At 44.9% G+C, this 12,166-nt stretch overlaps 1 protein-coding gene across 2 annotated transcripts in view; it reads right to left on the reverse strand.

Moving 5' to 3' along the window:
• Positions 1 to 10,193, reverse strand: part of NAA16 (N-alpha-acetyltransferase 16, NatA auxiliary subunit) — a 46,013-nt gene extending 35,820 nt beyond the window's left edge. For both annotated transcript variants that reach the window (XM_070943241.1, XM_070943243.1), the window contains exon 1: positions 10,083 to 10,193. In XM_070943241.1, coding sequence (XP_070799342.1) covers positions 10,083 to 10,136 — 54 coding nt within the window. In that variant the 5' untranslated portion in view covers positions 10,137 to 10,193. The remainder of the gene's footprint in view (positions 1 to 10,082) is intronic.
• Between the last annotated feature and the right edge of the window lie 1,973 nt (positions 10,194 to 12,166).

Raw genomic sequence — 12,166 nt, forward strand, 5'->3', positions numbered from 1 at the left:
GAGATAGGAGAGAAAGGGATTGCAAGAGAGTAAGCTGTTAATTCTTCTCCACATTCAGAGCAGAAGTGCGAACATCTTACTGTCTTGAAACCAGTGGCGGGTTTCTCCCGGTTCGGCCGAACCGGTAGTGGTGACGATGTGATGCCACCGAACCGGTTCTCTGTGACTGGGAGCTGTGCCCTCCCGCCCGCCCCCGCTTTATTCCTACCTTTATTTCTTGGTTTTTAGCCCAGATGATAGGCGCGACAGAGTGGATTGCCGTACCTCAGCTGGGCAGAAACCTAACGCGCAGCTAACGCGAAGAGAACCGGTGGTAACACCAGTTGGAACCCACCACTGCTTGAAACCTGTTCCTTTCCAATTTCTCCGCTCGGGGAGATGGACTCAATGTCAGTGGCAATGGGTAGTTCCAACATCCAGGAGAAAGTCACGGAGAAAATTTATCTAAGAGTCAACACCAATTTAAAGGCATACAATCGATCGACAATGGAAATGTTTGTCAGTGCTGAATCCTGCAATTAAGAAATGTGTAAGATGGCTACACCAATGAAAGAAACACCATAGTATACTGCCTTGAGTTTTATTTTTTAATTAATTAGTCTAGAACAGGGGTGTCCAACCCCCCGATCACAGCCCGGTACTGGGGTGACCAAGGGTGAAATCCTCTGAAGTCTGCTACCGATTCGCTTCGCGCACGCATGGACGCTTCACGCTCATGCATGCCAAACACACGCTTCACGCACACCGCAGGCGCCAAGAAGCCTTTTCTGAGTCTGCAAAGGTAAGTAAAACAGCGAGGTGGGGGGGAACAGCTGTGCCACGTGATTTATATTTGCTAGAAAGCAATTTTAGTGAATATAAATTGCCCGGCACAGCTGATCGACGCACAGCTGATCGTTGGAACTTTTCTTTTTTACTTTTTAAAGCATTTTTTAAACTACCAGTTCCAGGGAACCGGTAGTAAAAAAAAATGCTTAAAAAGTAAAAAGAAAAAGTTCCCACAATCAGCTGTGTGACAATCAGCTGTGTCATGCGAACTCGGAACTTTTTTTTCCTACTTTTTTAAAGCATTTTGTTACTATCGATTCCGGCGAACCGGTAGTAAAAAAAATGTTTAAAAAGTTAAAAAAAAAGTTCAGATGATCAGCTGTGTGACAATCAGCTGTGCCGTACAATCGTCGGAACTTTTTTAAAAAACTTTTTTTTTTAGCATTTTTTAATACTGGTTCGGGCAAACCGGCTCAAACCAGTAGCATTTCACCCCTGGGTGAGACCCGTTTGGAATCAGACCACACAACCAGTGTTTGTGCGCAAAGCTCCATTGTGCAAATGGCATGAGTGCACATCCGTTACTTGCCCGCTGTGGGTGCGGAATCATTCCCTCTTGTTGGAGGTTGGAGTAAATTGAAGGAATGATTGAACCAATAAACGTCTAATCATATTTGAAAAAGTAAAAGTGGAAAATTATAACTGGAAAAAAATAATATGCTAGAAATTTTGGCTAATTCTCTACATTTACACCGGTTGTAAAGAAACCAAAGCGATCCAGACTACAGGTAACATTAAAGTTTGTGCTAAAAGAAGAGTTAAACCCACCCTTAGTAAAAGGCTTGTCATTAATAGCTAGTGAAACTAATTAAAATGATCACTTTGGGTGCGCGAAAATTTAAAACGGTGGGTAAGGAACGTGATCGAAGTAGCAGCCAGTGTTACTGCAAACTTTCCTGTCTTCTAGAAAAAGTAATCTCTTAGTTGTTCTAAAATTAGGGATTTATTTTTAGCAGAGAGTGGCGTGTTAGAGCAACTTGCTAAGAGGCATTCCTAAACCACATTGTAAGCAAGAAATAGCAGGAACGAGATTCACCTGCATTTTCCGCTAAACAGGTCCAGCGTTGCTAGGCGAAGAAAAGGATGAAAACATACGTAAAGGTAGTCCTTGACTTACAACAGTTCATTTAGTGACCGTCCGAACTCACAACGGAACTGAAAAAGTACCTTATGACCGTTTTTCACAATTATGACTGTTGCAGCATCTCCGTGGTCACATGTTCAAAATTCAGAGACACTTGGCAACTAAATCATACTTATGATGGTTGCTGTGTCCCGGGGTGGTGTGATCCCCTTTTGCGACCTTTGATAGGCAAAGTCAATGGGGAAAGTCGTCCATCCAGATTTCATGCCGAAGGCAGGAGTAGAATTCACAGTCTCCTGGTGATTGGCCCAATGCCCCCCAGCCAGATTTCATGTCTAAAGCAAGACTAGAACTCACAGTCTCCTGGTGATTGGCCCAAAGTCACCCAGCTAGCTTTCATACTTAAGGCGGGACTAGAACTCACCGTCTCCTGGTGATTGGCCCAATGCCCCCCAGCCAGATTTCATGTCTAAAGCAAGACTAGAATTCACAGTCTCCTGGTGATTGGCCCAAAGTCACCAGCCAGATTTCATGCCTGGTAATTGGTGATTGGCCCAAAACTATGCAACCAGATTTCATGCCTAAGGTGGAACTAGAACTCACCGTCTCCTGGTGATTGGCCCAAAGCTACCCAGCCAGATTTCATGCCTAAGGTGGGACTAGAATTCACAGTCTCCTGGTGATTGGCCCAAAGTCACCCAGCCAGATTTTTATGACTAAGATGGGACTAGAATTCAGTGTCTCCTGGTGATTGGCCCAAAGTCACGCAGCCAGATTTTTATGACTAAGATGGGACTAGAATTCAGTGTCTCCTGGTGATTGGCCCAAAGTCACGCAGCCAGATTTTTATGGCTAAGATGGGACTAGAACTCACCGTCTCCTGGTGATTGGCCCAAAGCTACCCAGCCAGATTTCATGCCTAAGGTGGAACTAGAATTCACAGTCTCCTGGTGATTGGCCCAAAGTCACCCAGCCAGATTTTTATGACTAAGATGGGACTAGAATTCAGTGTCTCCTGGTGATTGGCCCAAAGTCACGCAGCCAGATTTTTATGGCTAAGATGGGACTAGAACTCACAGTCTCCTGGTGATTGGTCGAAAGCTATGCAACCAGATTTGATGCCTAAAGCAGGACTAGAATTCAGAGTTTCCTGGTGATTGGCTCAAAGTCACACAGCCAGATTTCATGCCTAAAGCGGGACTAGAATTCACAGTCTCCTGGTGATTGGTCTGAAGTCACCCAGCCTAATTTTTATGGCTAAGATGGGACTAGAATTCACAATCTCCTGGCTTCTGGCCTAGTACCTTAACCACTAGACTAAACTGTTTCACATTGTAAGAGAAAAAGACATACGAAGAAAGTGTATGTTGGTTGCAGTTGCTTTCATAGCCACTTTACAAAAATCGCAATTATTGAACCATTTAATGACAATAATACAAGAGAAACGTGGTTGCATTCCAAGCGGTGAGAACATTCAGAAACAATGTTTTCTACATTTAATTCTTATTAGCTATTATTTGCTGCCAAGAGTGCTAGTATAAAGCCATTTAGATGTCAAATCCTGTACTTCACACTGGTATGATCTAAAACAGAAGATCAAATGATACATTTATGCTTTTCAAGGCAAATAACAAAGCAAAGAAATATACATTTTTGCATCATCTCTGTTTACGTAGTATATAATTATATTTTTTTTTAAAAAATAACAATGTTAAAAATATGAATTCATATCCTCTCTCTGCTGTCAATATAATGGATTATTTATGACTTGCAAAATAAATGACGTATTAGGAAATACAATTTCATGTGACATCTATTTATGTAACGGCAGGCTTCAATAAATCACAACTAAATCATCAAAAATGATCAGACGACACTATGGCTTAATGAATTAATGAACCTAGCTAGCATATCCAACATTGATTAATATACACAGGTGGTGTTTCTAGTTTAAATCATGAGTATATATCTCATCATGGTTTGTTAAATAAGCCCCAATGGCTACATTCACGCATCACAGTAAGCCATAAAGCTTGGATTAGAAACTCATTGTTTAGATTCCCGTAGAGTAGAGTAGAGTAGAGTAGAGTAGAGTAGAGTAGAGTAGAGTAGAATAGAATAGAATAGAATAGAATAGAATAGAATAGAATAGAATAAGGTAAGGGAAGGTAAGGGAAGGTAAGGTAAGGTAAGGTAAGGTAAGGTAAGGTAAGGGAAGGGAAGGGAAGGGAAGGGAAGGGAAGGGAAGGGAAGGGAAGGGAAGGGAAGGGAATAGAATAGAATAGAATAGAATAGAATAGAATAGAATAAGGGAAGGGAAGGGAAGGGAAGGGAAGGGAATAGAATAGAATAGAATAGAATAGAATAGAATAGAATAGAATAGAATAGAATAGAATAGAATAGAATAGAATAGAATAGAATAGAATTCTTTATTGGCCAAGTGTGATTGGACACACAAGGAATTTGTCTCTGGTGCATAAGCTCTCAGTGTACATAAAAGACAAGATACGTTCATCAAGAATCATAAGGTACAACACTTAATGATAGTCATAAGGTACAAATAAGCAATCAAATCATATTAGGAAACAGTCAATATAAATCATAAGGATACCAGCAACAAAATTACAGTCATACAGTCCTAAGTGAGAGGAGACGGGTGATGGGAACAATGAGAAGATTAATAGTAATGCAGACTTAGTAATGCAGACAGTGTTGAGGGAATTATTTGTTTAGCAGAGCGATGGCGTTCGGGAAAGAACTGTTCTTGTGTCTAGTTGTTCTGGTGTGCAGTGCTCTTTGGCGTCGTTTTGAATGATAACACCCATTCATCATGTTAAAGAAGGACCTTTCTAGAAATGAAAACTAGCTTGTGAAAAATCGGAGCAGTGTAAAATAATACACTCTTGAAACCTGCAAGATAACTTAAGCATCTTTGTGGTCATTTTCACTAACACCTGGGTCAGGTACATTGCTGAGACAGAATTTTTTAAAATGATAAGATTGCTGCATTAGGTACAATAGCTGGATTCCCATATTGTCATAAATGGAAAACAAATAATAGCATTATGGTTTAATAGCATTCATTTTCTGCAATAGTGAATTCTCATTCTTAATGGTAGAAATTGACTGGGATATGTATTATTGTATATAATGCTAGCCCATTATATTATATACAGTACATAATATTATATACATAATTTTGTATTTATTTATTTATTTAGTCATGTTCATGTAGTGTATATTTGAGGTGGTGACCCTTTGAATTTCATGCAATGAAATTTCATTTTATTGTATGCTGATTAGTGTACCAATCAGCCGTCATAACTCAGAGCACGCTTAAACCACAAAGCAGTTTAGGATATAATAATTATTAACCAGAATGCAGTCCCCAGAGTAGCAGCTCCTAGTTTACAAGAATTCAACCCGTTTCACATGAATAATTATGTGAATATTTGCAAAAACACTGCAGGTGCACTTATGCCTCCGCAATTTGTTGGCTAAGCGAGAAGATGCATTTCTAAAATCTAATTAATTTTTTTTCCCAAGCTATGGAGACTGGAATTAGAATTTAGTGTAAAGTTCATGATGTTTTACTTGTTACGTTTTGACTTGGAAGGTTTTACTCAGACTGACAATGATAAGTGAGGTAGTTTTCATAATGTAATAAGTTATTGTGCTGAACAATCATGTCTATCCGTCTGTCTATCATCTGTCTGTCTGTCTGTCTGTCTATCTATCTATCTATCTACAGTATATCTATATCCATTCATCCACCCACGAGTAAAAGGAGATCACATGATCTCGGGACACTGCAACCGACATAAGTACATGCCAGTTGCCAAGCCTCTGAATTCTGATCACATGACTGTGGGGATGCTGCAACAGTGGTGTGAAAAAAATAGTCATAAGGCACTTTTCTCGGTGCCGTTGTAACTTCAAATAGTCACTAAATGAACTATTGTAAGTTGAGGACTGCCTATATTAAAGAGATTTTATAGAGTATCATGTCCGAACCCTGTTTATTCACAGTTATTAGGACTTATTACCTATTAGTTTGTCAACTCGTAAAGCATTCCTGAAGCAGAGCTGACTTCACTTGGGTACGTGCTGACATGTTGCTCCTAATAAATAGCTGGATTTCTTTTGAAACTTGGCTCGAGGCTCATGAATTAATTGGGGCAGTCAGAACCCTGACATTAGTGTTTCTATGACTTATTAGGACATATCATCTATTAATATTTTTACGTCCTTACTTCTTTCTGAAGCCTGTATTTCTGTTCAGAGGAAAATAAAAGTTACAAAAATATGAACAGTGGAAACCAAGCTTTTAATTTAGATTTAAATCTTTACTATCAAAATTTGGTCCTATAAATGTCAGGGCACTACTGTTCTGACCCAGATCCTCAAACACAACAAACCCTCTGAAGTTAACTCAAAAGATTCCTTTATTAGGAGTGCCAGCATCTCCGGCAAAAAGTTTCTCTCTCAACGCAGGCTAACAAGTCTGGCCGGCTGGGAGATGAAGTTGTCTGCCACATCCATTCATCTCCGCCCCCTGCCTTTAATCCCCAGAGCTAGGGAGGGGCTTCGCTAGCAGCGGTGGCTCTTCCTTCCCAAGGACCGGCCCATAGATTTCCACTGCTCTCCTCTCCTCTGCCTTCTGCGCATTTGCATGTCAGGCACTGGACCCAGCTGTTCCTCCTCTTCCTCATCAGCCACTTCCAGAACTGGGGGCTGTTGCCTCTCCCTCTGAGGGTTGACGGACGGCCCAGGCTCCGCCTCTGCCTCTCTGTCTCTCTGCCAGCTCCATTCCCTCTTCCCCCTCGGAGCTCTCAGGTTGCCTCGATGCTGACACTGACTCCCACACCTCTTCCTCCTCCTCCTCCTCCTCCTCTGATTCGGCCACTGGAGGGGCCGTTAACAGACAGGCCACAACATTTTCACTGCCTTCAATCTACACATCAGTACAGAGAATTCAAAAACTTCGACAGACAGTCCTCGACTTACGACGACTGAATATCCATCCTAAGTTGTGCTGTAAGTCAAGCTGGACCCAATTTGATGACAATTTTTAACAGTGGCAGGTAAGCAAATCACTCCTTTTTTTGTTGGAAATCGGTAACAAAAAGATAAAAAATCATGCGACCACAGGATGCTGCAACCCGTCGTAACTTGAGCTGGCTGCCCAGCGCCTGAACAGTGACATGACATCAGGGGTGGTGTGACAGTCGTTAAGTGAGAATACAGCTTGTAAGTCACTTTTTCCAAGGCTGTTGTAACTCTGAAACATTGTTCAACGAAACAGATGTATGTCAGGGACTACATGTATAGAAGTAAGTCCCTCTAAATCAGTGTTTCTCCATCTTGGCAACTTGGAGAAGTGTGGACTTCAACTCCCAGAATTCCCCCCAGCCAACATGGCCGGCACAGTCGGCTGAGGGGGATTCTGGGAGTTGAAGTCCACACGTCTTCAAGTTGCTGAAGATGGAGAAATCTTGCTCTAAACTCTTGAAGCTCACTTCCAGGTTGGTGAACTTCAATTATTTGCAATTAAAAAGAGCAAAAAAACAGGTTTTCTGGAGAAACACATAAACTCTGGCGAAAAGTTATCATGGAGGTGGGTGTCACCTTAGTTCCTGAAGGCCACAAAGACAATTTAGAAGCCACCAACAACTTTTGTTTGTGTGACCGTCTCTAAGCGATTTCCTCATTTTTGGGACAGTTGACCAACAATTCCCCGCAAAGAGCAAAATCTAGCATTGCAAAATATTTCTGCAAAATCCTTTAAACAAACGTAGGTAACCCACTGTGGGTCATGCTGGAACTTATAACCACAACAGAGCCCAAAATTCAGTGAGTTTTGCCGTATTTTACGACATTTTTGGTCTCCGTTGTTAAGTGAGTAACTGCTGTTGATAAGTTAGTAACTCGGTTGTTAAATGAATCTGCCTCCCCCCCTTGTCGGAAGGTCACAAAAGGGGATCACCTGACCCTGGGACCATGCAACCGTCATAAGTACATGCCAGTTGCCAAGCTTCCTAATTTTGATCACTTGACCAACTGTCGTGTGAAAATTAGTCCTAAGTAATGAGGGAGTCCTTGGTACTCTCTGAGCTTGGTTATTTTCTTGCAGACCTTTCATTACCCAACTAGGTAACGCCATCAGTGCTAACAGCCTACCGTCACTACTAGGACTGATGATGTTAGCTAGTTGGGTAATGAAAGGTCTGCAAGAAAATAACCAAGCTGAAGAGAGCACCAAGGCCTAGCCTGGCCTACAAATATTCTCCTTCGTTGTTCCTACGTCCCTTTTTTTCCAGTGCCGTTGTAAATCTCAACGGTCACTAAACGAATGGTCGTAAGTCAAGGACTACCTGTAAACCACATTTTGTTTTGGGGCCTTAGGAGAATAGTGGTCAGTGACCGGATATGGAGAAGGAAAGAATGGAAGGAAAGCAGGACTCGAAGGGTGTTTATCGACAACAGCGTAGCATTTAGAATAGAAATAAGAGCCGGAAGGGACCTTGGAGGTCTTCTAGTCCAGCCCCCTGCTGAGGCAGGGGAACCTATGCCATTTTAGATAAGTGGCTGTCTAGACTCTTCTTAAAATCCTCCAGTGATGGGTTTCATTTAAGCCCTGCCAAACTCCCACCCAGCAGCTCAGCAAAGCCAGGTCAATATTTCAACCTGCCTCAGTTTCCACTTCTAATGCAGCAGGTAGGGAGAAGATCAAGGATAGAGAGAAAGAGAGAGGGGGGGGAGGATGGAGGGAGAAAAAGAGAGAAAGAGGGAGGGTGAGAAAGAGAGAAGAGGGAGGAAGAGAGGAGGAAGAAGGGAAAGGGAGGGAGGGAGGGAGAGAAAGGAGAGAAAGTGAGAGAGAGACATTAGGAAAGATGCAGAAAGAGAATGGAAGAGGAAAGGAGAGAGAGGAAGAGAGAGGGAAGAAGAGAGAGAAGGAGTGAGTGAGAGAAAGAGGGAGGAAGGGAAAAAGAGAGAGAGGAGGGAAGGAGAAAGAGAGAGAGGAAAAGAGAGAGAGAGAGAGGAACAGAGAGTGTGAGAGAAAGAGGGAGGAAGGGAAAAAGAGAGGAGGGAAGGAGAAAGAGAGAAAGAGGAAAAGAGAAAGAAAGAATGAGAGAGGGAAGGAGCAAGAGGAGGGGGTGAGAAAAAGAGGGAGGAAGGGAGAGAGCAGGGAAAGAGAAAGAGAGAGAGAAAAACAGAAAGAAAGAAAGGACAGGAGAGGAGAAACAGAAAGAGAGAGAGAGGAAGAGAGAGGGAAGGAGGAAGAGAAAGAGAAAGAAAGAGAAAGGAGAGGAGAAAGAGAGAAAGAAAGAGAGAGGGAAGGAGCGAGAGGAGGGTGTGAGAGAAAGAGAGAGGAAGGTAAAGAGAGAGAGCAGGAAAGGAGAAAGAGAGAGTGAGGAAAAGAGAAAGAAAGAGAGAGGAGAGGAGAAAGAGAGAGGAAGAGAGAGGGAAGGAGAGAGAGAAGAAAAGAGGAAGAAGGAGAGGAGAGGAGAAAGAGAGAGAGGAAGAGAGAGAGGAAGGTGTGAGAGAAAGAGGGAGGAAGGGAAAAAGAGGATGGAAGGAGAAAGAGAAAGAGAAAGAGAGTGCAAGAGAGAAGAGAGGAAGGAGAGAGAGAGGAATGGGGGGGAGAGAGGGAGGCAGAAAGAGAGGAAAAGAGAAAGAGAGGAGAGGAGAGGAGAAAGAAAGAAAGAGAGGGAAGGAGAAAGAGAGAGGAGAGGAAGGAGAGAGGAATGGAGGGAGGGAGGCAGAAAGAGAGGGAAGGAGAAAGAGGGAGGGAGGGGAGGCCCAAGACTGCAGCCCCCAAAGCCCCTCTGCCCATCCTGTCCTTGCGCCGGGCCCTTCCGAGGACGTCTCCCCTCCTTCACCCACCGGGCCTGGCCAAGAGGACTGGGGGGGGGGGGGGCTCCCGCTCTTGGCAAGGACAAAAGGGCCGCCCCCTTTCCCGGGGTGGGGGTGGGGGGGTCGTGCATGGCTGCCAGGGAGGCGCGGCCCCTTCCGGGAGCTTTGGGGGAGGGTGGGGGGCTCTTTGCAACGGGGGGAGGGGAGCCCTGGGGGAGGCCGGGGGGCTTGCAAAGAAACCCCCCTCCCTCCCTCTCTTGGGTGGGGGGGGGTGGGGGGGATATGTGGGGAGGGGGGTCCCCGCCTGGCTCACCAAGATCCGCTTGAAAAGGTTGCTCTCCTTGGGCGGCAGCGGCGCGGAAGGCATGGTGCCCTTTTTTTCCTCCGGCCCGGGGCTCGGCCAGCCCGGCTCGGCTCGGCTCGGCTCGGCTCGGGCTTCGGGGCTCGTGCACGAGACGCCCCCGCGCGGCCGCCCGGCGCAACCCCCCCCACTTCCCCGCTTTCCCTGCGCGCGCCCGCCCGCCCGGGATTTCCCCTCCCCGCCGGCGCCCGCGAGCGCCGCCTTGCAAAAGCCAGGGGCCTCCAAGCAGACTTTGCGCTTCCCGGAGCTGCTGTTTTTGCAAAATACACACAGACAGACAGACAGACTAGGATCTGGGACAGAGATCATTTGGGGGGTGGGGGGAGAGAAGTGGGCAGCCTGGTTCAGAGCCTGATCCGTCAATCAGAAGAGAGAAAAAAAAGGAGAAGATTTGGAGTTCGGGATTGACACGAAGGGTCCTTGATGCTCTCTGGGCTGGGTGGTTCTCTGGCAGGCGTTTGGTGACCCAACTAGGGAACATCATCAGTGTTAGAAGGGAGTGGGGTTTGTGGAGAAGAGGAGGAGGAGGAGGAGGAGGAGGAGGAGGAGGAGGAGAAACGTTTCATGACCCAACTAGCTAACATCATCAATGTTAGAAGGGAGGGGGGTTTCTGGAGAGGAGGAGGAGGAGGAAGGGTCCTTGGTGCTCTCTGAGCTTGGTTGTTTTCTTGCATACGTTTCATGACCCAACTAGGGAACATCATCAGTGTTAGAAGGGAGGGGGGTTTGTGAAGAGGAGGAGGAGGAGGAGGAGGAGAGGAATGTGGGATCCTGGGATGGTATAGGGCTTCCTGCCTGAGCAGGGGGTTGGACTAGAAGACCTCCAAGGTCCCTTCCAACTCTGTTATTCTTTTATTATACTATAGAGACTAGCTAGATTAGTGAGGACACAAGCAAGAGTTTGGAAGAACTGAGAGATGGTGCTATTAGCCCACACAATCGTGTTAAAATGATGCCCATCTATCCAGGTTGGACTGACCTGTTCTGCTTTATTTATCTTTCTTCCGATCAGCACGGCAAAAATCAGCTGGAGAGCCACTAATCTGGTTGCCAGGAGCAGATCGGAGGGGTGACCGACCATCGTGATTTGAAAGCGAAGGAGCTGACAGATGTTACGTTGCTATTTAAATATATATTTTTGGGCATTTATATCGAGGGTTGTTTTTTTCAGAGTGGTGACCAATGTCAGGAGTAAGCATCGAGTTTGGATTTGAAGCTGCCTGATCTATCTTATTTGCACTGCTGATAAAATAGAAATCAGGAACGTTTCAATCTCGGGTTTATCTTAGAAGGAATTACTTGCAACTAGGAAACTGCTAGGGGATGTAGTGGCTCAGTGGCTAAGATGCTGAGCTTGTTGATAGAAAGGTCGGCATTTCAGCGGTTCGAATCCCTAGTGCCGCGTAATGGGGTGAGATCCCGTGACTTGTCCCAGCTTCTGCCAACCGAGCAGTTCGAAAGCACTTAGTAGAAAAATAGGGACCACCTTTGGTGGGAAGGTAACAGCGTTCCGTGCGCCTTTGGCGTTGAGTCATGCCGGCCACATGACCACGGAGAGGTCTTCGGACAGCGCTGGCTCTTCGGCTTTGAAACAGAGATGAGCACCGCCCCCTAGAGTCGGGAACGACTAGCACATATGTGCGAGGGGAACCTTTACCTTTATCTTTAGGAATCTGCTTTCTAAAATCATTGTAGGTAATCCTCAATTTACGACCACAATTGAACCCCAAAATTCCTGTCGCTAAGCAAGACAGCCTTGTCTCATTTTACGACCTTTCTTGCCACCGTGGTTGAGTGAGTCACTGCATTTGTTAAGTTACTAACCCGGTTAAGTGAACCTGGCTTCCTTATTGACTCTGCTTGTCAATAAGGATACTGCGAATGTCATAAATACGAATGCCCAGCATCTGAATTTTGCTTAGGTGATCATTGGGGATGCTGCAACGGTCATAAGTGTGAAAAACAGTCCAAAGTCACATTTTTCAGTACCGTTGTAACTTTGAATGGTCACTAAATGAAAGTTTGCAAGTCGAGAA

The sequence above is a fragment of the Pituophis catenifer genome, unplaced genomic scaffold (genome assembly GCF_029215685.1).
Source record: "Pituophis catenifer annectens isolate HBS135680 unplaced genomic scaffold, rPitCat1.0.hap2 SCAF_4, whole genome shotgun sequence".
Classification (NCBI taxonomy): Eukaryota; Metazoa; Chordata; class Lepidosauria; order Squamata; family Colubridae; genus Pituophis; species Pituophis catenifer.